Genomic DNA, 24,512 nt, shown 5'->3' with positions numbered 1-24,512 from the left:
AAAAGCCAATAGACAAGCCAATAGCCAAGAGACATGCTGCCTCTCAAGTATAGATACCTAAGGTACTTACGGGTAGCCAAGTTCCATGAAATTATTCCAGGTCTGCTTTAGCACCATTATAATACCCATTTGCATACAGAGATCAATAAGGCATCCACTAGGGTGGCACTGCGAGGTAAGCAAACACAGAAATTCAAGAATCAATGGACGGGAAGAAAGGCTGTCTGCTTTCTAATCTGCACAAAGTTGCCCTCAGGCTGTTTAATATAACTCTGTAGGAAAGTAGGAGTGATGGGAGAATACCGACCTCTTCTAGTCTCCACCTGTTTATCAGCCTCAAGTAGGCACCTGGGTGTCCTGTGAATCTTCAACACACACAGAAAAACAAGCCATTAGCATCCTGTAGCCTTCAATGAAGATTATATTCAGATTAGCACATCCTCCAGTGAAGATTATGGTGCAGTAAGGAACAGGTCTGATGGAATTAGGAAAACTCCCCAGAAATGGCATAATGGCAACTTCTGGAATTCTCTGGGGGTATTTCTCTTCTGGCTGTTCTGCCTGGCTGCTGACCACAGAGGCCAGTTTTTGCTGCATGCTGTAACTTTTAACATTTTCTGCTTAATATCAAGTGCTTGTTGTGTAAACAGCAGGTTGGGTACAGTTGATCTTTTGGAACATTAGTAATGCTTTTTTTAAAGAAAACTATTTGACTAGAATGCCATCAAGTAGCTAGAAACTGCAGAGAGGCTGCTCATCCTGTTCACCAAAACCCAACACTTGGCTCTTCCCTGGTTCTCGTCTCCACAGACATAATTCGTGGTGATGGAATTCATGGGACATGGCCACTCCAGATCCTCAGAACTGCTGGATTCAGAAGTAACCCAGGCTCCCTCAGCATGGGTTAGCCCCCTTTCCCATGTGAATATCCTTCCCCACTCTGTGCGGTCAGGGACATAGGACATGCTCCCCGCCGTCCTCCATGATGTCACCTGCTCTTACAGGTACAAGATCCAGGGGCCTGATTCAGATACCGATGGAGCCTGCAAGAGTTACACTCATCCTTCACATGTGCAAACTATTTTTTTCTACTCACCTTAGCAAGAAAGGGTACAAGGGGCTCTGACAGAGGCCATCCCGGGAATGGGAAGGTAAAAGAAAGGAGACTGATCTTTTTATACTTTATGAAGTTACTCTAAAGGCTGCCTTCTCTGTCATCCCTGGTCAATGACCTTTGCGTGCTGTTCCTAGCCCCAGGATGTGCAGAGATACGGGGTTCTTACCTTCCGAGGAAGAACGCGATGTAAAATGTGGAGCTGTTCAGATTGACAAACTGAAAAAGAAACATTTTCAGGGTGAAGCTGTTCTCCCACTCGGACTCTGTGCGAGGCTGTTCTGTGGACACAAGGGGAGCAGAGTTTGAGAGAGGCTGCGTCCGACTCCCTCTCAGCTCCCTCTGTCACTCTCCAGACACACAGGGTGGGTGCACAGGAGGTCCAAGGAGGCTGCAGGAGACCCATAGATGGCGTGCAATGGAATGGACCATCCATGGGATCCTCAAGCTCCCAGACCAGCCCCAACAAGGGTTTGGTGGCAAATGGCTACACTTGTCTGAGGGGAGGGGATATGTGGTTTGTTCCTCTGTTCTAGGATGCCCCGAGAGCCTGGGTCAGACACAGCCAGGCTGAAGGCACCACATGCCTAGCCCTGGCTCTTTGCAGGAGCCTTTCTTTTGCTCTTAGGACCCACCTCATAGGTGGAAATTGTGTGGGCTCAGGTCCCCTCCCAGCTCCTAATAACTCTGTGGTCTTGACTTCTATTTCTGCTGTGATGTGAAGTGCTACTGGACTAGAAGTCAGACCCCCATCTCAGAATGAGCATCTGACTCCTTTACCTGTCACCCTCATCCAGCATCATTTTCAATTTCATGTACAAATACCCAGATGACTTCACCTCTAGAGCTTTTACTAGCATCTTTGTTTTATAATTTCCTGACCTCAGTCAGGCACCAATTCTCATCTCCTCATATTTCAACGTCCATACAGCAAATGCTTTTTGGACACTGTGATACAGCCAAAAATATGGCTCAGTCCTCCAACCTGAAATCTCACGTCAAATGCACTTCTCCTTCACTAGGACTTCCATCCTCACCTCAAACAACATCAAAGAAAATGCATTTAATGCAACAGTACTTTCTGTTTCTACGTAGATTCCCTGAGCTTCTAGTTGCTCATTTACCACTTTACTTCATCAATTCCTTTCCCACAAATGATAACTCAAAATGCTTCCCAGGAGGATATCTGAGAAGGGAGGGGAGAGACAAAGTGAATCTTATTTTAAATGGTTTAAATGTCCATTTCAGAACAAGGCTGTACTCCTGTGGAGGGAAGAAATGACAAAGGCTGCTTTAGGGCTTTAGCTTCATTTCATTTCTGCTACTGAATTCTTGGTTACACAGGAAGGTCTCCTAGGTCATCAATCAACTGGTGGTTTCCCAGATGGACCAGACTGACCAGGGCTGGATCTCCATCAGCATCTTTTCCAGCCTGCATCAAGTTGCCACTGGACAAAGACTGTATCAATGGGCAGTTATCTCTTCTGTGGACATGAACTTTTATCTTTTGGGGAAAAGAGTGGTGGTGATGGAAGATTTCTGTGACTTTACAGGAGATGTGCCAGGTGCCTGGCTCTGTATCTGGCACATAGAAGGGCTAAATAAACAGCATCTTTTATTATAATGGTTATTATAAATAAAAACACCTCTGTGTTTTTCCCCTTTTGGAAAAGCTACATATGGGAATGCACTAAAACAGGTTCTGTGTGGGAGCATATAATTTTCACAGACTGCATAGAGTAAAATGACTAATATCTCATTAATGAAATTGGGACAGTTCCTCTGTCTTGAAAATGTAGTGAATGCACAGCTTACAGCTGGCACCAGACTGCTCTGGTCCTTTACAGGGTCTTAGGCGTAACTGTTCAGATAAATATTTCTACAAATGTCTGTGATAGTTAGCCTGCCTATATTCCTGGTAAAAGACTCCTAGTCTTCAAAGCAACTAACTTTGCTATGATTTTATATGCCATGAAGACTGGCTATGTTTTTAATTAAATGAAAATTGTAGGCTGTAGCAAATGACTCCTTTCCTAAATGATTATAGGTACTTCATACACATGTATTTTTGTGATGTTATAGTTTTGGGGCATTAAGAGAAAACCTACTTTAAATTGTGTTAGTTCATGAAAGGATAGTATTTGTGGGAGCTTTTAAAACTTTAGGTAGGAAAGATTCTCCCAGCTCTTAGACATAGTTAACATGTCCTATTGAGAGCAAAGAGCAAATTGTTGTACACAATTCAAAATAAAGGGAATGCTTCTTTTCAGCAGTGTTTCAGATACGACTCTTTGAGAAGGCATTTTTCAGACCACAATAATGTATCATGAAATTAACAGGGTTCTACTCACCTAAATTTGTCAGAAGAAGAGCAACCTTTTCATAGAGCTGTAAAATAAATTTCCTACATTTAACAAACTGTAGATGGTCTAAGATAGGTAATTATGAAGCAAATGGATAATTAAGTCATGAATGAAAATAATTACCATCCCCCTGTTGAAACAATGAAAATACTGTCTACAATTATGTCTTTTCAGGGCAAGAAAGAAATGTCCAAGGGCCCATTTTTGAAATCTCACTTTTTGATTGGGATGAATAATTCTGTGACAATAAGCCAGCTGCCATAATTAGTAACTTGCTAAGTGATGCTGGGCAAGTCATAATATTCCTGGGACTCAGCATCCTCAGGGTAAAATCTCTAAGACTGCTTCTGAAGAGAGTCTGTAATCCCATTGTTTTTACCGGCTATTGTATTTTCTAGATTATAGCATTCATAAATAATAAAGTGATGAAACATTATTAGGAACCACCAAACTTATGGTACTATGCTTTTCCATTAATTAATTAGGTGCATCCCTAACTCACCTAACCATCTGGTTAATGGAAATGGATGGCTCGACAAGGGGAGTGTGCCCGTGTGTGTGTGTGTGGAAGTGCAGGGGGTACAGTTAAGGTACTCCCCACCCCGATGGAAGGGGAGTGTGCCCATGTGTTTGTGTATGGAAGTGGAGGGGTTAGAGTTAAGGGCAAACCCTCCTTAAGAGGTTTCCTAGGAGGACATACATTGAAAGAAAAAGGGCAAGTTCTTCCTCTAAAATGAAATATAATAAGTGAAGAGGAAAAAGAAAACTAGTCAAATGGATTTGAAAAATATGGAAATGAAGATCACCTTTAAACTAAAGTAGTAAAATCACACTGGGTAAAATTCCCCAGGCTGGAATTCTAGCTTTACCAGCCAGAAGGCTGTAGGTCTTAGGCATGTTACCTCACTTGTTCTTAATATCATCATTTTCCTTACATGTGGTTGAGACTCACTCATTTTGAGGTCTTTACTAACTTTTGAACTCTCTTACTCCAGATTTTTGGGCTAACTACCTAAAGTCAAAATACTCAGATTGCCTGACTTTAAACTTTCAGCAATAATTATGGTTTGTTATAGTAAAATACAATTCATATGGCCATAGTAACAAATTTTATATATAGAAACCTCAGACTCTGTAAGAGTCCAGCATTAAAAGAGATTGGTATAATTTTCAATACAAAGTCTTGTGGTATAGATGAGTCATACATCTCAACTGTATCATAAATATAAAATACTGGTTAACAACATATTAGGACAGACATATTTGATGTTAATCAAATGTACTTTAATATTACAAAAGTATTATATCATTAATTATCAAGGAAAATTAAATTTAACTGGTGAGACAACCTCAAAAATATGATGATACATGTAAGCTTCAGTGTATGGACTTTATCATCCATTTTGGTGACTAAGAAACCCTTTATTAAACACAAAAAACACCTGTGTAGCTGCTAGCACACAGTAGGTGCTTTGTACTGTCCCTAATTATATACTATTTCACCTCCCCTCCTGCTTCATTTTTACTTCATTTATTTTTTTTTCTTGGCTGTGTTCCATGAAGTAGAGATTGTTGGATACATGATTTTAAGTTAAGTGAATTATTACTCTGACAGCACTGGTACCTCGTCAAAATGTATCATCAAGTGTGTGTTTATAGACCCAAGGCATGTACACAGAAATTTATTTCTTAAGATGAATAAATTAAATTTTAGTAAGACTGGAGAAAAGAGATGATAAAAATACAGTAAATTTTAATGCACCACATCCTACCTGGATGCAGAATCTTTCAGTGCTCTGGCTCTTTGGTTCATTTCACTATGAATCACTCCCCTTTACAAAGATTATTCGACAGTTAACTTTAAGACCAGCTGAACTGTGGATGGGGCAGTGCTAGGGAGTGACAAACATCTACTTTCAGTCTCCACTGGACCAAACAGTTACACAGCCATCCTGTCAAAATGATCAGCAAGTGCTCCTTTTTTTTTTCTACCTTCTGGATTTTTAAACTTTTTTCCTACAATAATAAAGTTCCTGTATATTTAATAATAATTACATATGCTTCATTACCTCAGTGATTTCGAACTATTGCCCAGATTTAAGTTGCAGTATAAATAAGAGACAGGGGAACTATAATTGAACACATATTCCATACAAAACACTATACATGGCACTCTCTATATATTTATTCTCTCCTACAAACCTCAAGTCTAACAATGTCAGTCATTACATTTTGTTCTGTTATTAGTAACAACAGTTTACGGAGTGCCTACTTTGAGCCTGAGCCTGTTTTGTCACTGGGAAATAACAACAGAGGAAAAAAAAATGGCAAAGGTTTCTGCCTTCTTGGGGCTACACTGAAATGGAGAAGATAGATAATAAACACAATAAATGTTTAAAAATAGACTATTAGATGGTGATGAAATTAAAAGACACTCCTTGGAAGAAAAGTTATGACCAACCTAGATAGCATATTGAAAAGCAGAGACATTACTTTGCCAACAAAGGTCCGTTTAGTCAAGGCTATGGTTTTTCCAGTGGTCATGTATGGATGCGAGAGTTGGACTGAAGAAAGCTGAGCACCAAAGAACTGATACTTTTGAACCGTGATGTTGGAGAAGACTCTTGAGAGTCCCTTGGACTGCAAGGAGATCCAACCAGTCCATTCTGAAGGAGATCAGCCCTGGGTGTTCTTTGCAAGGAATGATGCTAAAGCTGAAACTCTGGTACTTTGGCCACCTCATGCGGAGAGTTGACTCATTGGAAAAGACTCTGATGCTGGGAGGGATTGGGGGCAGGAGGAGAAGGGGACAACAGAGGATGAGATGGCTGGATGGCATCACTGACTCAATGGATATGAGTTTGAGTGAACTCCGGGAGCTGGTGATGGACAGGGAGGCCTTGGCGTGCTGCGATTCATGGGGTCACAAAGAGTCAGACACGACTGACTGACTGAACTGAACTGAACTGAATGCCAGAGAGGGCTTTCCAGGTGGCACTAATGGTAAAAACCAAAACAAAACAAACAAAAAACAAACAAAAAAAACCAAAACACCTGCTTGCCAATGGAGGAGATGTAAGAGATGCAGGTTCAATCCCTAGGTTGGGAAGATCCCCTGGAGGAGGGCATGGCAACCCTCTCCAGTATTCTTGCCTGGAGAATCTCATGGACAGAGGAGCCTGGCAGGCTACAGTCCATAAGGCTGTAAAGATTCAGACATGACTGAGGTGACTTAACATAGCACAATGCCATAGAGAGAAGTGAAGTGGGTGAGGAGTTAGGCAATGGTCAGAAAGCAGGAGTGGGTTGCAATTTTACATGGAGTGACCAGGGAAGCCCTCTACTGGAAAAGTAACCTTTGAACAAAGACCTGAAGGAGGTTTAGGAGTAAAGTCTACAGACCCCACAGGGAAGAAGGTCCTAGGTGGAGGGAAGAATCTGGGAAACCAAAAGGCCAAGGAGGAGCAGGGGAGTCAGGGTGAGAAGGGGGAAACAGGGTCAAAGACCCCACTGGGGCCAGATGAGGGAGACCCCAGTGGTCATGTGAAGACCTGAACTTTGAGTGAGAAGAAAGCCACTGGATACAGTGAGTGAGGCTGGCTTACTCATGTGAAGCTTGCTCTGGCTGCTGTGATGAGCCTGGGTTGAGCAGACAGGGAAGCTGGGAGACCAGTGGGGAAGGCACTGCAATAACCCAGGTGAGAGATCCTGAGGACTTGGACCAAGGTGGGACTTGGGATGTGTGAAAGGTGGTCAGACTCTGGATATATTTTCATGGTGAGAGAAACAGAGAAGTCAAGGAGAACAAGCTTTTCAGCCTGCGCAGCTATGATGGGGAGACTATGGGGGGAGGTGATTCTGGAAAGAAGATGGGGAGTAAGGGGGTTGAATGTGTTAGGTGAGGAGGAGTCTGGGATTCAAGGGAGACAGCTGGGCTGAAAAACACACTTGAAAAAAGCCTGAAATCAACACAAGCAACATGTACCACCCTGCAAGATTCCTTGCTGAGTTATCTCTAGGAATGCTTTGGATACAGATGAACTTCCCATCATTCAGAATCAAAAAAGAAATGGGAACCAACACTGTTGAGCTATGTCAGATTCTGAGCTGGGCCTTAAAATATATTTTTTCTCTTTGCTACCCCATGGACTATACAGTCAATGGAATTTTCCAGGCCAGAATACTGGAGTGGGTAGCCTTTCCCTTCTCCAGGGGATCTTCCCAACCCAGGGATCGAACCCAGGTCTCCTGCATTACAGGTGGAGTCTTTACCAGCTGAGCCACAAGGGAAGCCCAAGAATACTGGAGTGGGTGGCCTATCCCTTCTCCAGGGGATCTTCCCCACCCAGGAATTGAACTGGGGTCTCCTGCAGTGCAGGTGGATTCTTTACTAACTGACCTATCGGGGAAGTCCCTTTTTTTTTTTGTCTCTAAATTTCCCCAAGGGGCTTATAGTGTTACCTTATTGGATACATAAGGTAACTGAGGTTTAGAGAGGGCAAATGCCTTGCTCAATCTTATACTGTAGGAAATTCTACAGACCAGATTTGACTTGAGTCTTCTGTACACCCACAAAGTACACCTCATGCCAGGCCACAGGTGTCACATAACTGACCAATCTCTCTGAGGCCAGGTCCCTTTAGAAACAGAAGGCACAGTCACCTGCTGCACATAGTTTATCCATGTGACTAGTTACCCAGATGCTCACTTACCACATTCAGCAGCATAATGATGCAGAAATTGATGCACACAGCAGTTCCTGTGGTTGCAACCTGAGAATTATTCCTGATTAACGCCCACTTAAAGGCTGCGAAAGTGCTGACGGTCACCACCCTGTAAATGACAATCCCGAACACAGCGGCGATCACCACGCAGATCTGGCAGGAAGACAGAGGACACCCGGTGAGCACAGTGGTGGAATGTTTCAGGGAGGGCCTCCCACCCCCAAGAAGATCCTCCCACAGGAAAAGGAGATACAGTCATGGTGGTCCTGACTTGAGACACCATAACAAAAGGCACACTTGCCATGTGGCTGATACTTCCTCTCATCGGTTTGTATGTTCTTTGTTATCCAAATAGAAAAACCATGGTACTTGAGAGTTGATAAACTGTTAGGCTACAGACTGACACTTTTTAAATCAGAATATTAGATTAAGCAAATGAACAAATATTATGGAAAACTTATCATGTTGCTCTTCTGTTTAAAGCTATTTCTTAGCTTCCTTTTACTCTTAGGATAAAAGCAAAGCCCTTATGGTGGCCTGAAGAGTCTCTCCAGGCCCACTGTTTTTCCACTCACTCCAAAGACTCTAGACCTTTCCTTGTTGTTTCAAATAGTCTAAGCACACTTAATCTTCCTTTGCCCAAAACGCTGACCTGCCCATTCCCCTGCCAAACACACGACACACCCACATGCACATCCATAATCTACTTAATACCTATTCATTCTTCACATCTCAAGAACTACTTCATAATTAATGCTTTTCATGAACCCCACCACCTCCCCACCCCGCCCGCCACTCCTCAGGCTTTTTGTTGTTGTTATATGGTACCAATGGCTTCCCAGATGGCTCAGTAGTAAAGAACCCGCCTCCCAATGGAGGAGACAGAAGAGACATGGGTCTGATCCCTGGTTTGGGAATATCCCGTGGAGGATGGTATGGCAACCCACTCCAGGTGCCTGGAGAATCCTATGGACAGAGGAGCCTGGTGGGCTACAGTCTGTAGGGTTGCAAAGAGTCAGACATGACTGTGCAACTGAGCATGTGCATGGTACCTATGCATTCTTGCAATATGCAGCTTAGTTGTTGTTATTCAGTTGCTAAACTTATAATTTCTAACAACTGTCTGCTTATTGTCAGTTTCCCCCAGACAGTAAGCTCTACCAAGGTAGGGATGGTGACTGTTGTTTCTGCAGTTCATGGTTTCTGCAACATCTTAGCATCATGCCAGGTGCTCAGTTATTTGTTGCTGAATAAGCCTATGAAAGGTACATACTCTTATCAGATAGATACACAGACTGAACTGAGGCATCTTCCTCTGAACACTTGATGGTGTTTGAGAAGAATATAGCATATCTCTATCTCTGTGAATAATGGGGATTTGAGATTCTGAAAAATTCTGTGGCTTTCATTAGATGACTCGCTTACTGTGTCTCAGAGAAGAGACCTTAGCTTACATGGCTGTCAAAAACTAGATCTTAAAGTGAGGCTTCAGGATGTGCTCTGGCAACTTAGAGCTTCTTTTTTTTATAGGAGCTTTCCTATGTTTTGCATAGACTCTGTCTTTGGTATACTGTGAGAGACATGCTCTAAAAGCCCAGGTATAAAACCTAGCTGAACTGGCAAAAAATAATAATAGTAGTAATAATAGAAAACAAACAAAAAACTGCCCGTGTCTGAATCCTGGAGCTGTTGATAGGGAGATAGGCGAGACCTACACTGAATTTTAGACAGGGTGGCGATATGCTACGATGGACAGTTCACTGTACTGAGTCAAAGTGGGGGCCGAGTCCTGGTTCAGCAACAACCTGGCAGTGTGACCTTGAGCAAGTAGCTTCTCCTCTCCAGGGCTTTAGCCTCTACAGGTCTTATTGTGAGAAATACAACCCAAAATAATACATATAAATGTACTGACAGGAGGCAAAGCCTGACCCCACTGCTTACAAAGCAGAATCTGTAGATAGGGCAGGATCTGAGTCTTGATCCAAGCTGAGGGACACTTGGGCAATCTGCCTACCCCACCATCTCCCCAGGTTCTTCCTGGCCACAGTGGGGAGATTGTCTGGATTTTCTGTTGTTCTGTCCTTCCCATTCGAGCCAATTAGGATATATATTGATGCACATGTGCTCTTTGAAAAGAGGAAGCTGGAGAATCCTAACCATTCCTTCCTGTTCTAAAACGACATTTCTGACAAATCGCATGTGTGCGGTTCAGTAACCGACAGGATCAAAGTGGGTCACAAAGTGACTTCTTTTTAGGAAAAGCTAACAATCCAGCTTCAGATTAGTATTTTGAAAACTGATATAACTATCAGCCGGAGAAGGCAATGGCACCCCATTCCAGTACTCTTGCCTGGAAAATCCCAGGGACGGGGGAGCCTGGTGGGCTGCAGTCCATGTGGTCGCTAAGAGTCGGACATGACTGAGGGACTTCACTTTCACTTTTAACTTTCATGCATTGGAGAAGGAAATGGCAACCCACTCCAGTGTTCTTGCCTGGAGAATCCCAGGGACGGCGGAGCCTGGTGGGCTGCTGTCTTATGGGGTCGCACAGAGTCGGACACGACTGAAGCGACTTAGCAGCAGCAGCAGCAGCATAACCATCAGCAAAATAAATGTTAGGGAGTTAGAGCTGGCATTAAAAAACAGACTAATAAAACAAACAAAAAAATCAGAGTTCCTTGAATATTATAAATATGGGCATTGTTTCAATAACTATTTTCAGTTTTATACATCTATTTGCATAGCATATACTGGGTAATGGCAAAGAATGTATTTCTTATTATATGGGCATTGTAAAAATGAAAGCTTGAATGACATTGCTGTAAGTTCCATCTCATAGTTTTAGTTCCTTTCATTACGGCATAGACAAATGGAAAGAATAGTAGTTAGAGAACCTGAGCTTTTGGCTATTTCCTGGCTAGCCTGGGTGAGTCCCTTAACCTTCTGGAGTCTCAGTTACTCCACCTGTAAAATGGGACAGCAGTGTCACCCCCGGTCATCACATAGAACTGTTGTGAGGTCTAAATATCAGAACGTACAAAAAATGTATTTAAATACCTGGTATGATTATTGTTCCCATGCTATAGGTTTGTACTTTATGAAACATAGTTGTGTAAAAAAAAGGATTCATACCATAAAAAATATTCCAGATGCAGAAACAATAAGTCGGCTGCATTTATCTGCAAATGCTTGATATGGTTCTGGCTTGCCGGAAATGGGATTCATCCTCTCTTTCTTGGAATACTTGGCTTCAAACTGGGGCCGTATTTCTTCCTAAAAAACAAGCAGACACATTTTTACATACTGAAGAGGTACCTGGTCAAGAAGAAGAAAAAAAAAATCATTTTACCCCACAGGAAAACAGTCAACAAATGTCACGGTCATCACTCACTCAATGATATGCACTTGGAAACCCAGGTTTAAATATTTCGAAATTGGCCACTTATTAAAGAAAATCTAAAGAATGATGATCTTCAATTATTATCATCATGGCTCTGTGATTTAGACTAATAGTTAAGTATTTCTATTATCTTATTAAATGATAGTGAGAAAGGGGCCAATTTGTCCCTGTCCCCAGTAGTTTGAAATAACTAACATGCTTTTATTTATTATTGAGGAATGATATGAACACCAGGACAAAGAAAACTTCTCAAGAGTGAAATGTTCAGAATTCATTTTATGAGTTATAATGCCAATATAAGTCTTAGTTTTCTACAATTTTTAGTTTTTCAATTTAGGCAGCTAAAAACCTGGTGAATCTATTTTTTAAATATGCTCCTATAGGAGTCATTCACCCTTAACCATAGATTTTAATGCATTCTTAATTGGTATTGAAAACAAGGTAAACGCCTTTCAAATCCAGTTAAAATCAAGGCTCCTCTAATTCTAAATCAAGCTGAGATTTTTATTTCATTGAGTTGAGCCCCATCCAATGTGAATGGCTTCTGACTAAAAGCAATTACAGGATTAGGAAAAGATAAGCAACAAAACGGTGTGCTGAAGTGGTTCTGACTAATTAGGAACTTGTTTTATGTGAGTGTCTTGGAAGAGGCAGGAAAAGGAGCAGAAACTCTGGTGCAAGGGAGACTTGAGTTAATTCAGGCAGAAACACTCAAGAGCTGGGTGAAGGTACTGACAGAAAGCAAAGAAGGACCTGACAGGAGAGAAATTATGGAGGGTCTGGTAGGGGCCACCCTGTGTAGGAGGAAAGGCAGCCTGATTCCCTGCACAGGATGAGCCTGATGCTGGCTTCACGCAGATAATCAGGAAGGTCATGGGGAGAGACAATTATAAACAGCCTCTGCCTCCTTTATTTCAGGTAGTTATACCTTAGGATATATCAGATCTAGAATATTCTGCTTCTTTGGGAAACTCAATTCATCAGGCTATAAGTGTCATCAAGGGTCACTAAGTTAATCATGCAGAAACTGAGGTCAATCATGGAGGCAGACCTGTCATCCTGGGTACGATAGGCTAAGTTTGTCCTCACCCTACCTCCCAATTCATAAGCTGAAGTCCTTACCCTCAGTATCTCAGAATGTGTCTGTATTTGGAGTCAGGGTCCTACAGATGTAATTAAGTTAAAATGAAGTCATTAGGGTGAACCCCAATCCAACATGACTAGTGTCTTTGTAAGAAGAGCACATTTAGAGATATGCACAGAGAGAAGACCATGTGAAGACTCATGGAGTAGATGGCCATCGACAAGCCAAAGACAGAGACAGGAACAGATCCTTCCCTCATGGCCCTCAGAAGAAACCAGCCCTGCCAATGATCTCGGACTGCTCACCTCCAAACTGTGAGACTAAGCCAACCAGTCAGTGTGCTTTGTTATGGCAGCCTTAGCCAGTAATACTCTGCGTTACCCCTGAAGGAGGCATGCAGCTCATCTGGGTTCTTCTGCACAGCAAGCTGAGAGCCACAGGCTAGGAGTAATAGGCATTTCTACATTGAATCCCAAACAGAACTGGAACTGCACACAGCTCCTGACCTGACCTCTACACAGGGGTGCTGAGTGAAAGCACGGTTCAGCAGTCCATGCTTTTAACAGGGCTGGGAATCCAGAAGGATCCAGACTTACCAGAGATACGTTTACCCTAAAGATACCCACATAGTGCGCCCACTACAAGTGCCAGTGGTGACTTTAGACTGGTTTAATCAAAGTTACTTAAATAATGCTACACTTTGTAGCCAACAGGGGAGAATTTAGAAACATTTTTCTTTAGAAATGAAAAAAAAAAAAAAAATCCAAAGGTGAAGTAATTTGCCTTAGACAACATAGCTTCTTGGTGGTGACCTGGATACCCAGGAAACAGTATTTTCCATCCCATGTGAAAGCTACTCCTATACACACATGGAACAAAAACCAGAACAGCTCCACCCAGGAGGAAGTCTCGAATGCAGTTTTGCTGCAGTTGGTAGCTTTCAGAAACCTGGGCGGTCCCTTCCAACTCAGAAAACCATTTTTTAGAGAGTGAATGCTTATACAAGCCTGAGAGGGGCCTTAGCACAGGAACAAGGATTGCTGAAAATCCCAGTATCATGTCTATATTTAAAAATTACCCAAATATGTTCATGGGCTTGAGGAGAAAAGGCATCCATCCACAAGGTATGATTTGAAGGAAAAAACATTCCTCTCAAAATTATGTCCCCTACAAAACCTATCCCAGGGCTAAAATTCTCAGTTATGTTTGCAGACGATTCCATTTAATTTATAAATATAAACATATGTGTCTCCTGGAAGGAAAACACCCATTAAGACCCATGGTCATATCATATATGATGACTGCATTGGATTTACTTGCACCTGTAGACTCTCAGGAAATGGAACTCAGGAGAGGCAGGGGATGAGAGGAAAGAAAGACGAGTTCAGGCCTGAGTGACTCTCAAGGGAAAGCAGTGTCCGAGAGACATACAATAACCAAACTCAGCATGGGGCCTTAAGACTTTTGACATAAAGACCAGACACAGGTTAGGAAAGGGCATGGTGTACTGGCCGGGAAGGGAGAGTAACATGTCTGAGGGCCCAAGTTTACCTCTGCTGGACAGTTTTATCTAGTGGTGGCCGGCTTTTAGCACATCAACCAAAGAGCATGCATGCGTAGTGGTTCCCCCTCGGTATTTATCATGTGAGAATCCTTCTGAGCTGTCCAGGGTCCTGAAGACTTAATCATTTCCTTGGAGAACTTTAGGAGGTCTGCTTTCAAGTGCCTATAACTGTAAACTAATATTCTCCTTCTGACACAGTAAAGAGAATGGATAATATTTAAGGAAACTAAACAAATCTTACTACCAATTCTTCTAATGTCTCTGCATACAAGTGAAATGCTTTACTTAGCCATGAACTTTTTACTCCACTAAGAAATCAAAATGTATTTTTAAAAATTCTTCTGCTACATTTTTATAATGCTTGAAACTTCCTGCAGAGACAGGTATAAAAATGCTTTATGAGTCAACCTGACTTCTATCACAGAGCAGAAAGTGATGACTCAAAAGGGATTGTGTATTTCTTGATTATCTGCTTTTTTTTTTTTTAATTGAGGTAAATAATACAAACCTCCTCTTCTTCCCAGTCTATCAAATCCCAGTCATAAGCAATTACTGCTCTCCGTCTTTTCCAAAACTCCAGGAAAACTGTTGCTGGAACAAGCAGAGAAAGACAGATATTTTCAAATAAAACAATGTCTTGAACTGTGTCAACAGATAATGAAGCCATTGTAAAGAATGACAGCTGTTTGTGTAAGCATTCTTGAATATCAGAATTTCTAGCTAAACATCATTTAACAAAGATCATTTTCTGAGAATTACTAAGCCTGTGTCAAACATAATGAAAACTCAAGAGATTTAAATTAAGCTGATTTGCAAGTCATGGCAGAACAGACTTATTAGAATGACAAAGCTTCTGGGATGTAAGAATACAGAAAACTAGGTTATCAATATCTTTCTATCTGATTGAGTATTTAACAACTTATTGACCAGAGATATATTAATACATCTTTTGTTACCTGAACATTATTGACTAGAGACGTATCAATAATCACTTACATAATAAATTGCCAGAGAAGGAAATGGCAACCCACTCCAGTATTCTTGCCCGGAGAATCCCATGGACAGAGGAGCTGGCAGGCTACAGTCTGTGGAGTTGCAAGAGTCAGATACGACTTAGCAACTAAACTACTACTACTAACAAATTGCCAGCTACAGGTGTTAGTTTCTACAAAAATCCCCTGGTCAATAATGTGTTAAACAGCGAGGGACAGAAAAGCGAAAACAAAACTTAGCAGTTCACATGTATTTAATTGGCAGAGATTTCTCATTCCCTCCAATCCTCCTCAGGACAAATATCCTCATATTAAAGGCAAAGTGTGTTAATTGTATTAAAAAACCTTTTCAAGACTGTTCCAACCTTTTTCAACCTTTACCTTTACTACCCAGGTAAAGCTGATGGTGATCCTCATTTAGCCAAAGTAACTTTCTACTCAATTCAGTTTAAATATATCAACACAAATGAATTGCTGAGTATTATAAAATGACAGGTCAAAATATGATCAAGACATATTCCTGTTGCCTAGGAAGCCACAAGCCAGAAGAGGGGACACGTGCATGCATTCACTCACTCACTCAGAGGATGGCTGCAACTAAGAATCGCACAGAGACACCCTAGGAGAGGGAACTGTCAGATCCATCTCTACTGGGTCTTACTGTGTAGTCAGATTAGAAAAAGGGGAAAATATGTCAATGTCCTATGTTTGCAATCAGTTTCATGGAGAAAAGTAAGCATCCAAATGTTCATTCCAAAGAGAGATAATGACTTCCTTCTTTTCTGCTCCCCTTTGCCCTCAGTTCAGTTCAGTCACTCAGTCATGTCCGACTCTGTGACCCCATGGACTAGCACGCCAGGCTTCCCTGTCCACCGCCAATCCCCAGAGCTTGCTCAGACTCATGTCCATCTAGTTGGTGATGGGGATCTGTAGTCCTCTTCTCCTCCTGCCTTCAATCTTTTTCAGCATCTTTCCTCATTAGTGGAAAGATTCCTCATTAGTGGAAAGATTCCTCAGTATTGAGACATAGAACACATATTTAAAAATAAGTAAGTGGAAAGATATTATAAGGTAACAGTTAAGAGCTCTCTGGCTTGTGACTTAGACATTCTTAGCCTTGAAATCCAGTTCAGATACAAGCTGTGCTACTATTGGCAAGTGAATTAACATTTCTAATTCTCAATATCCTGCTAAGCAAATTTAAGATGGCAATATAATCCCTATCTGCAATGACAAAATTCAAAATGCTCTAAAAGTTTTAAGTTTTTCTTCCTAGGTCTGGCACAAATTCATCATGTGGCAAGCTGTGCCCTTGACTGAGGTGATGCTACTCAAAGTCTTTATTAATCCATCTTCTTAGACTAACGAGGGTGACCAAAGCATAAGTGACTTGTAGGACAATACTGAGTGGTCTAACACATATAATTGATATACTAGATAATATGATTCTGGAAAGTTTTCTAAAAACATGCAAGATCTGTACACTGGAAATTATATAACATTGCTTAAATAAATTATGGAACAATTAAATAAATGAGCTAACTGACATTCATGGATAGAAATATTTGAAATTAAGTCTTCAGAATTCCCAAATTGATTTACTGCTTCAACTCAACTGCAATCTGATACTAGCATTTTGGAGGGGGTAGAAGTTGACAAGGTAACTCTACAATTTATATGGAAATGCAAAGGACCTAAAGTAGACCAACCAATTTAAAAAGAATAAGTTTTTGAGGCTTACTATTATACTATAATAATTGAAAGAGGATGTTATTATATAAACGTACATGTATAGATCAAATAGAAAAAATTCCAGGTTTAGACCCACACATGGTAAATTGATTTTCAACCCAAAAATGGCAAGAAAATTCAAGGAAGAAAAGGATAATCTTACAGCAAGTAGTACAGGAAAAACTGGATACCCACATACACGAATGGATCTGACCCTTACCTTACACAATATACAAAAATCATCTTGAGATAACTCATGGACCTAACTATATGATCTAAAACTATAAGTTCTCTAGAAGAAAATACAGAAGAAAATCTTAGCAATCTTAAATTGGCAAAGATTTCTTAAATAAAAAGCACAGAATAAAAGAAAAAACTAATGTGGAGTATACTGGAAGAAAAAATTCTTACTTTTTAAAAGATACCATTAATAACATAAAAATGAAAATTACAAACTGGAAAAATATTTGCAAACATATATATGCTAAAGGACTTCTATCCAGATTAAATAAATAACTTTTAAATATAAGAAGACAGTAACATATGGGCATTTGAACAGACACTTCAATAACGATGTGTAGATTGCAAACAAGTTCATGGAAAGATGTTCAACATCAGTAGTCATCAGGGAAATGCAAATTAAAACCACAATGGGATAACACTATATACACTATGATGATAAAGACTATTAATTCCACGTTTGTAAGGATGTAGAACACCTGGAGCTCTCATATAATGCTGTTGGGAATGCACAATTGCATAGCTACAATTTTTTTAAAATAAAGTTAGACATTCTCCTATTCTATGATCAGCAATGCCATTCTCAATTATTTTTCCAGGAGAAATAGATAACAAAGACTTTTATGCAAAACGTCCAAAGAAGTTTATGCTGCTGCTGCTGCTGCTAAGTCGCTTCAGTCGTGTCCGACTCTGTGCAACCCCATAGACGGCAGCCCACCAGGCTCCCCCGTCCCTGGGATTCTCTAGGCAAGAACACTGGAGTGGGTTGCCATTTCCTTCTCCTAAAGAAGTTTATAAAAGCCATTAAGTCTTAGACGAATAAAAGCTGGGTTGAACCAAATACTTATTAACATTTGGATAAACAAATGAATAAAATGAATAAGCAAATTTCAGTACATCTCAGGCAAGGGAATATTATTCTGTATTAAAAAGAACAAATTATAGACATATGCAACAACACGTATGAATCTCAACAGCATCAATCTTAGTGGAAGAAACAAAATGCTGAATACTGAAAGATTCTATTTGTATGAAATTCTAGAACAGATGAAACTACAATGACAGAAAGCGTGTTGGAGGTTGCCAAGAGGCTGACTTCAGAGGCACGAGGAAACTTTCTGGAGGATGAAAATGTTTTATGTCATCATTATGGTAACAGTTACATGACTATATATGATTTGACATGATTTGTCAAAATGTTCACCTAAAAATCACTGGATTTTATTTTATGTAAATTATACCTAACCAAAGCTGACAAAAACATTTCATGATTCTGTCACCCAGAGAAAACCACCATTAATACATTATAAACTATCTTTGTTTAGCTCACAGGAAACATCTTGACCAGGCCCACCAGTGAATGACTGCAGGAAAGAAGAAATTAACACATTCCTCTCCAGAGTCTGGCCAGAACCAGGAAATACCTGCAACGACTTATAGCTTCTTTTACTTTACCTCTTCACTTTCCCTGCTTTGTTCTAAAAATGAAACTGGCATCCAAACCCAGGCAAGATAGTTCTTTAAATACCAGTCGACTATCTTCTCAGTCTGCTGGCTTTTCAAATAAAGCTGCTGTGCTGTGCTTAGTTGTACAGTCATGTCCGGTACTTTGCAACCTATGGACTGCAGCCCACCAGGCTTCTCTGTTTGTGGGGATTCTCCAGGCAAGAATACTGGAGTGGGTTGCCATGCCCTCCTCCAGAGGAATCTTCCCAACCCAGGCATCAAACTTGGTCTCCCGTATTGCAGCTGGATTCTTTACTGTCTGAGCCATGACGGAAGCCCTCATGAGGAAGACTCCTCATAATACTGGAGTGGGGAGCCTATTGCTTCTCCAGGGGATCTTCCCAACCCAGGAATTGAACTGGGGTCTCTTACATTGCAGGCAGATTTTACCAGATGAGATACCAGGGAAGCCTAAAGTCGCTATTCCTTACCCCAAAACCTCATGTCTCAATTTAATGGCCTGTTGAGCAGTGAGCAGTAGAAACGTGATGATGCTGTGAAAGTGTTGCACCCAATATGCCAGAAAATTTGGAAAACTTAGCAGTGGCCACAGGACTGGAAAAGGTCAGTTTTCATTCCAATCCCTAAGATAGGCAATGCCAAAGAATGCTCAAACTACCACACAATTGCACTCATCTCATATGCTAGTAAAGTAATGCTCAAAATTCTCTAAGCCAGGCTTCAACAATACATGAACCGTGAACTTCCAGGTATTCAAGCTGGTTTTAGAAAAGGCAGAGGAACCAGAGATCAAATTGCCAACATCTGCTGGATCATTGAAAAAGCAAGAGAATTCCAGGAAAATATCTATTTCTGTTTTATTGACTATACCAAAGCCGTTGACTGTGTGGATCACAATAAACTGTGGAAAATTCTGAAAGAGACGGGAATACCAACCACCTGACCTGCCTCTTGAGAAACCTGTAAGCATGTCAGAAAGCAACAGGTAGAACTGGACATGGAACAACAGACTGGTTCCAAATAGGAAAAGGAGTACATCAAGGCTGTATGTTTTCACCCTGCTTATTTAACTTATATGCAGAGTGCATCATGAGAAACGCTGGGCTGGATGAAGCACAAACTGGAATCAAGGTTGCTGGGAGAAATATCAATAACCTCAGATATGCAGATGACACCACCCTTATGGCAGAAATCGAAGAAGCACTAAAGAGCCTCTTGATGAAAGTGAAAGAGGAGAGTGGAAAAGTTGGCTTAAAGCTCAACATTCAGGAAACAAAGATCATGGCATCCGGTCCCATCACTTCATGGCAAATAGATGGGGAAACAGTAGAAACAGTGGCAGACTTTATCTTTTTGGGGGCTCCAAAATCACTGCAGATGGTGACTACAGCCATGAAATAAAAAGACGCTTACTCCTTGGAAGAAAAGTTATGATCAAACTAGACAGCATATTAAAAAGCAGAGACATTATTTTGCCAACAAAGGTCTGTCTAGTCAAGGTTGTGGTTTTCCAGTAGTCGTGTATGGATATGAGAGTTGGACTATAAAGAAAGCTGAGCACTGAAGAATTGATGCTTTTGAACTGTGGTGCTGGAAAAAACTCTTGAGAGTCCCTTGGACTGCAAGGAGATCCAACCAGTCTGTCCTAAAGGAAATCAGTGTTGAATATTCATTGGAAGGACTGATGTTGAAGCTGAAATTCCAATACTTTGGCCACCTGATGAGAAGAGCTGACTCATTAGAAAAGACCCTGATGCTGGGAAAGATTGAAGGCGAGAGGAGAAGGGGATGACAGAGGATGAGATGGTTGGATGGCATCACTGACTCAATGGACATGAGTTTGAGTAAACTCCAGGAGCTGGTGATGGACAGGGAGGCCTGGTGTGCTACAGTCCATGGGGCTGCAAAGAGTTGGACATGACTGAGCGACTGAACTAAACTGAGCAGTGAGCAGTAGGAACTTGGACACAGTAACACTAAAATACTCCAAATCACACTTTATTTGTACACTTTGCATCCTAAAGAAAACTTAAATACAGCTTTGTGTTATGTTATTATGTGCTTTGAAAGAATTTTTAATGGCTACTTACAATTTCCTTAACCATTCTATTGTTGGATATTTAGGTTATTTTCAGTTTTTACCTAATATAAACAAAGCAAGGAAAACATTTTTATGTATAATGTTCTTATTCTGTGGAGAAGGCAATGGCACCCCACTCCAGTACTCTTGCCTGGAAAATCCCATGGATGGAGGAGCCTGGTAGGCTGTAGTCCATGGGGTCGCGAAGAGTCGGACAGGACTGAGCGACTTCCCTTTCACTTTTCACTTTGATGCATTGGAGAAGGAAATGGCAACCCACTCCAGTGTTCTTGCCTGGAGAATCTCAGGGATGGGGGAGCCTGGTGGGCTGCCGTCTCTGGGGTCGCAAAGAGTTGGACACGACTGAAGCAACTTAGCAGCAGCGGCAGAAGCTGATACCCAATTCTGCATAAAATTTTGACTGAGCCCTGGAACAACCTTCTAAGTGGCTCCCTGCTACTTACTGGTCCCCACTTTTACCCCTTCCACTGTTGCCACAGTTGCTTCCCAAACACAACTGATCATGCCACATCCAAGTTTACAACGTCACTTGGCTTTCTATTGCCCACAGGGTGAAGCCATGGTTCTCTGTTGTGGTACAGATGTCCTGTGGTAAGCAGGATTCAGGCTTCAACATGCACTGTTACAGTTGAATTTTGTCCCCCCTGGCAAAAATATTTTTATGTCTCAAACCCCAACCTCAGAATGTCACTTTCTTTGGAAATAAAGTAACTACAGATTAACTAGTTGAGTTCATCCTGGAGTAGGTGGGCCCTTAACTGAATATGATTATAGTGTCCATATATAAGAACACTGCCATGTGAAGACACAGGGAGAATGCAGGTGAAGGTCGGGGTAGAGATTGGGCTGATGTGTCAACAAGCCAAGGATCACCGGGCATCACAAGGATCTAAGAGAAAGGCATGGAACAGGTTCCCCCCCCAGAGCCTCCCAAAGGAACCCACCTTGCTCACACCTTGATTTTGGACATCTTGCCTCCAGAAATGTGAAAGAATAAATTTCTGTTGTTTTAAGCCACCTACTTTTGTGGCATGTTATTACAGCACCCTTAGGAAACTAAGATACATTCTATGTCCCTAGCACATGGAGTGTTCAAGCATTCCTTTTCAGAGTTTTGTCCACACAGTTTTCAGCTCAGAATGTTATTCAAACTTCTCCCTGACTCCACTCCTTTGTCTGGCAAATTTAAGACTTGGTTCTAACATCTCTCCTTGGGTGAAACTTTTTCTCCTTTTCCTTTTTGCCTAAGGAAGTTGGCTGCATGGACCCTCACTGTCCCTTCATAAATCAGACTTAATGCCCACTATTATAATTACCAACTTTTGAAAGCACAGATCACATCTTATTCATTTTAGGGGGTAAACCCAGTGCCAAGAGACAGAGAATATACACTGTCTGCTGAGTAATGAAATCTTATAACAACCTATAGAAGGTGCATGCCACCATGGACATATTTTGGTACAACTCTGAGTTTGGCAGATTCAGTTCAGTTGCTCAGTTATGTCCAATTCTTTGTGACTCCATGGACTGCAGCACACCAGGCTTTCCTGTCCATCATGCCCAGAGTTTACTCAAACTCATGTCCATTGAGTCAGTGATGCCATCCAACCATCTCGTCCTCTGTTGTCCCCTTCTCCTCCCGCCTTCAATCTTTCCCAGCATCAGGTGGCCAAAGTATTAGAGTTTCAGCTTCAGCATGAGTCCTTTCAATGAATATTCAGAACTGGTTTCCTTTAGGATGGACTGGTTGGATCTCCTTGTAGTTCAAGGGACTCTCAAGAGTCTTCTCCAACACCACAGTTCAAAAGCATCAATTATTTGGCACTCAGCTTTCTTCACAGTCCAACTCTCACATTCATACATGACTCCTGGAAAAACCATAGCCTTGACTAGATGGACCTTTTTTGGCAAAGTAATGTCTCTGCTTTTTAATATGCTGTCTAGGTTGTTCACGGCTTTTCTTCCACGGAGCAAGCGTCTTTTTATTTTATGGCTGCAGTCACCATCTGCAGTGATTTTGGAGCCCAAGAAAATAAAGATTAGATCTGGTTTAAATTCAAGACTCTGCCACTTACCAGCTGCTTAGGTAATCTTGGGTCAAGTTACATAAACATAACCTCTCTGAGCCTCAATATCTTCAAGAGGGAAATATTAATTTCTTTCTGGTGGGTTATAAGAAATCGATGACATGTCATATGTGACTGTACTTATGTACCTAATAGGCATTTAGTAAATGTGTATCTTTCTTTTTTTGAATATATAATCACCAGTTTTTGTTGGATGATATGAGTATAAAAAATAAAATTAGTGTAAATATCTAAAAACAAAGACAAATTATATAATTCATGTAAAAAAATGAGACATACTTCATTCATCAATCACTGATGAGACCATATACAGAATCTTTGAATTTGCATTTAAACAACCACAAACTTTTTATTTTGATTGGAAAGCTCTGAGGAGCTTGATTTGTTTGTTTACTGGGGATAATTTAATTTTCGGCAATGCTAAAAAAGGAAGAAACAAACAACAGAGGAAGGAGAACAAAAAGAGAAGAGAGGGAGATAATATGCTTCCTGGCGAATCTCTGCCAGTATCAAACTCTCCAACGACTCATTTTATTTTCCCCTAGGGAGAGAGCTAATTTAAGCCATAAATGTTCTGGTCCCTGAATCTTTCTAAACCACTCGGATTCAAGCCCAGAGCCCTAGGCTCATAGTATACCGGGTTGACCAAAAAGTTCATTCAGGTTTTCTGTAAGCGCTTACTAAAAACCCAAACAAACTTTTTGGCCAATCCAGTACCTCTCGGGTCTCCAGGAGGCCCTGCCATCATGTACACACATATAAGAACAAGGTGGTAGAGAGCTCTGTCAAGATTTCTAACCCCGCACAAAGGCCCTCCCGAGTGCTACAGATGGTTTCCAAATGGAACCGTATTGTTTCTCTGGTGAACACAAAGCAAAAGGCAACAAAGCAAACACATCAACTTCATCCCTTCCGAGGGCTTGTAAACCACTTACATCTGTTCTGTCATCTCCATATCCAGCAATTTCCCAAAATAAAGTGCATGTGTTTTCCTAAATGTTGTAACTTGTCGATCGTAAAGGCTGGTCCTGAGGCCATTAAACCAAGCTTGGTTAGAACTGACACACTTTTACAGAACACTGCCGTCACAAAGCGGCATTTATAGCGGGCTCAGGAAGAGTGTAACAGTGCTTTATCTCAAAATCCAGCTCTTTGAAGCAGAAGCAAACAGGATTACAGACAGCACATGATCCTAGTGGTGCAGTGGAGGAGCTAAGCTTGTCCCTTTTTAACTCCTGGCCTTACCACTGTCTATCTATTGCCCAATTCTCTCGTCTATCACATGGGAATAGTGACAGTCCCTTTGTCAAAGGTTGCTCTACAGATTAACTAAAGTGATGCTGTACAATGCTTAGCACAGTGTCCAGGATGCAGTAAGCCCTTAGTAAAGGCTTGTGTTATTGTAAGTGTTACTATTATTGGCAAGTCTAGATTTCTGCAAGAGGCAAAGTCCTACCTACAAAGAAAACACCTGGGATAAATCATTCTTTTTCTCAAACTAGCTTACTTCTGGGAACAATACAGGATTTAAACAGGAAGGTGTCAATGAAGACAAAGTGATTCAGGAAATGAATTATTCCAGGCTTGCCTTGCCTGGAGCGGCCCCAAAATGTTCCCTTGTGCTCAATGGTTATTACACAACATC

The 24,512-nt window shown here is 41.2% G+C and overlaps 1 protein-coding gene and 1 long non-coding RNA gene across 51 annotated transcripts in view; one reads left to right on the top strand and one right to left on the bottom strand.

The window, feature by feature from the left end:
- Positions 1-2,771, top strand: part of LOC147372295 (uncharacterized) — a 67,056-nt gene extending 64,285 nt beyond the window's left edge. Inside the window, exon 2 of the long non-coding RNA XR_015163981.1 lies at positions 2,459-2,771. This is a non-coding gene — a long non-coding RNA (uncharacterized LOC147372295). The remainder of the gene's footprint in view (positions 1-2,458) is intronic.
- Positions 1-24,512, bottom strand: part of ANO4 (anoctamin 4) — a 438,203-nt gene that overhangs the window by 48,814 nt on the left and 364,877 nt on the right. For all 50 annotated transcript variants that reach the window (XM_086400957.1, XM_086400907.1, XM_086400908.1 and 47 more), the window contains 7 exons: positions 14,758-14,840; positions 11,334-11,474; positions 8,190-8,354; positions 3,466-3,502; positions 1,284-1,395; positions 308-365; positions 71-168 (listed from right to left, as the gene is read on the bottom strand). In XM_086400957.1, coding sequence (XP_086257083.1) covers positions 71-168; positions 308-365; positions 1,284-1,395; positions 3,466-3,502; positions 8,190-8,354; positions 11,334-11,474; positions 14,758-14,840 — 694 coding nt within the window. The remainder of the gene's footprint in view (positions 1-70; positions 169-307; positions 366-1,283; positions 1,396-3,465; positions 3,503-8,189; positions 8,355-11,333; positions 11,475-14,757; positions 14,841-24,512) is intronic.

This window comes from Bos grunniens, chromosome 5 (genome assembly GCF_055505025.1).
Source record: "Bos grunniens cultivar Pamir isolate PY7600 chromosome 5, Bosgru_T2T1.0, whole genome shotgun sequence".
In the NCBI taxonomy this organism is placed as follows: Eukaryota; Metazoa; Chordata; class Mammalia; order Artiodactyla; family Bovidae; genus Bos; species Bos grunniens.
This window is presented reverse-complemented; position numbering and strand designations above follow the sequence as displayed.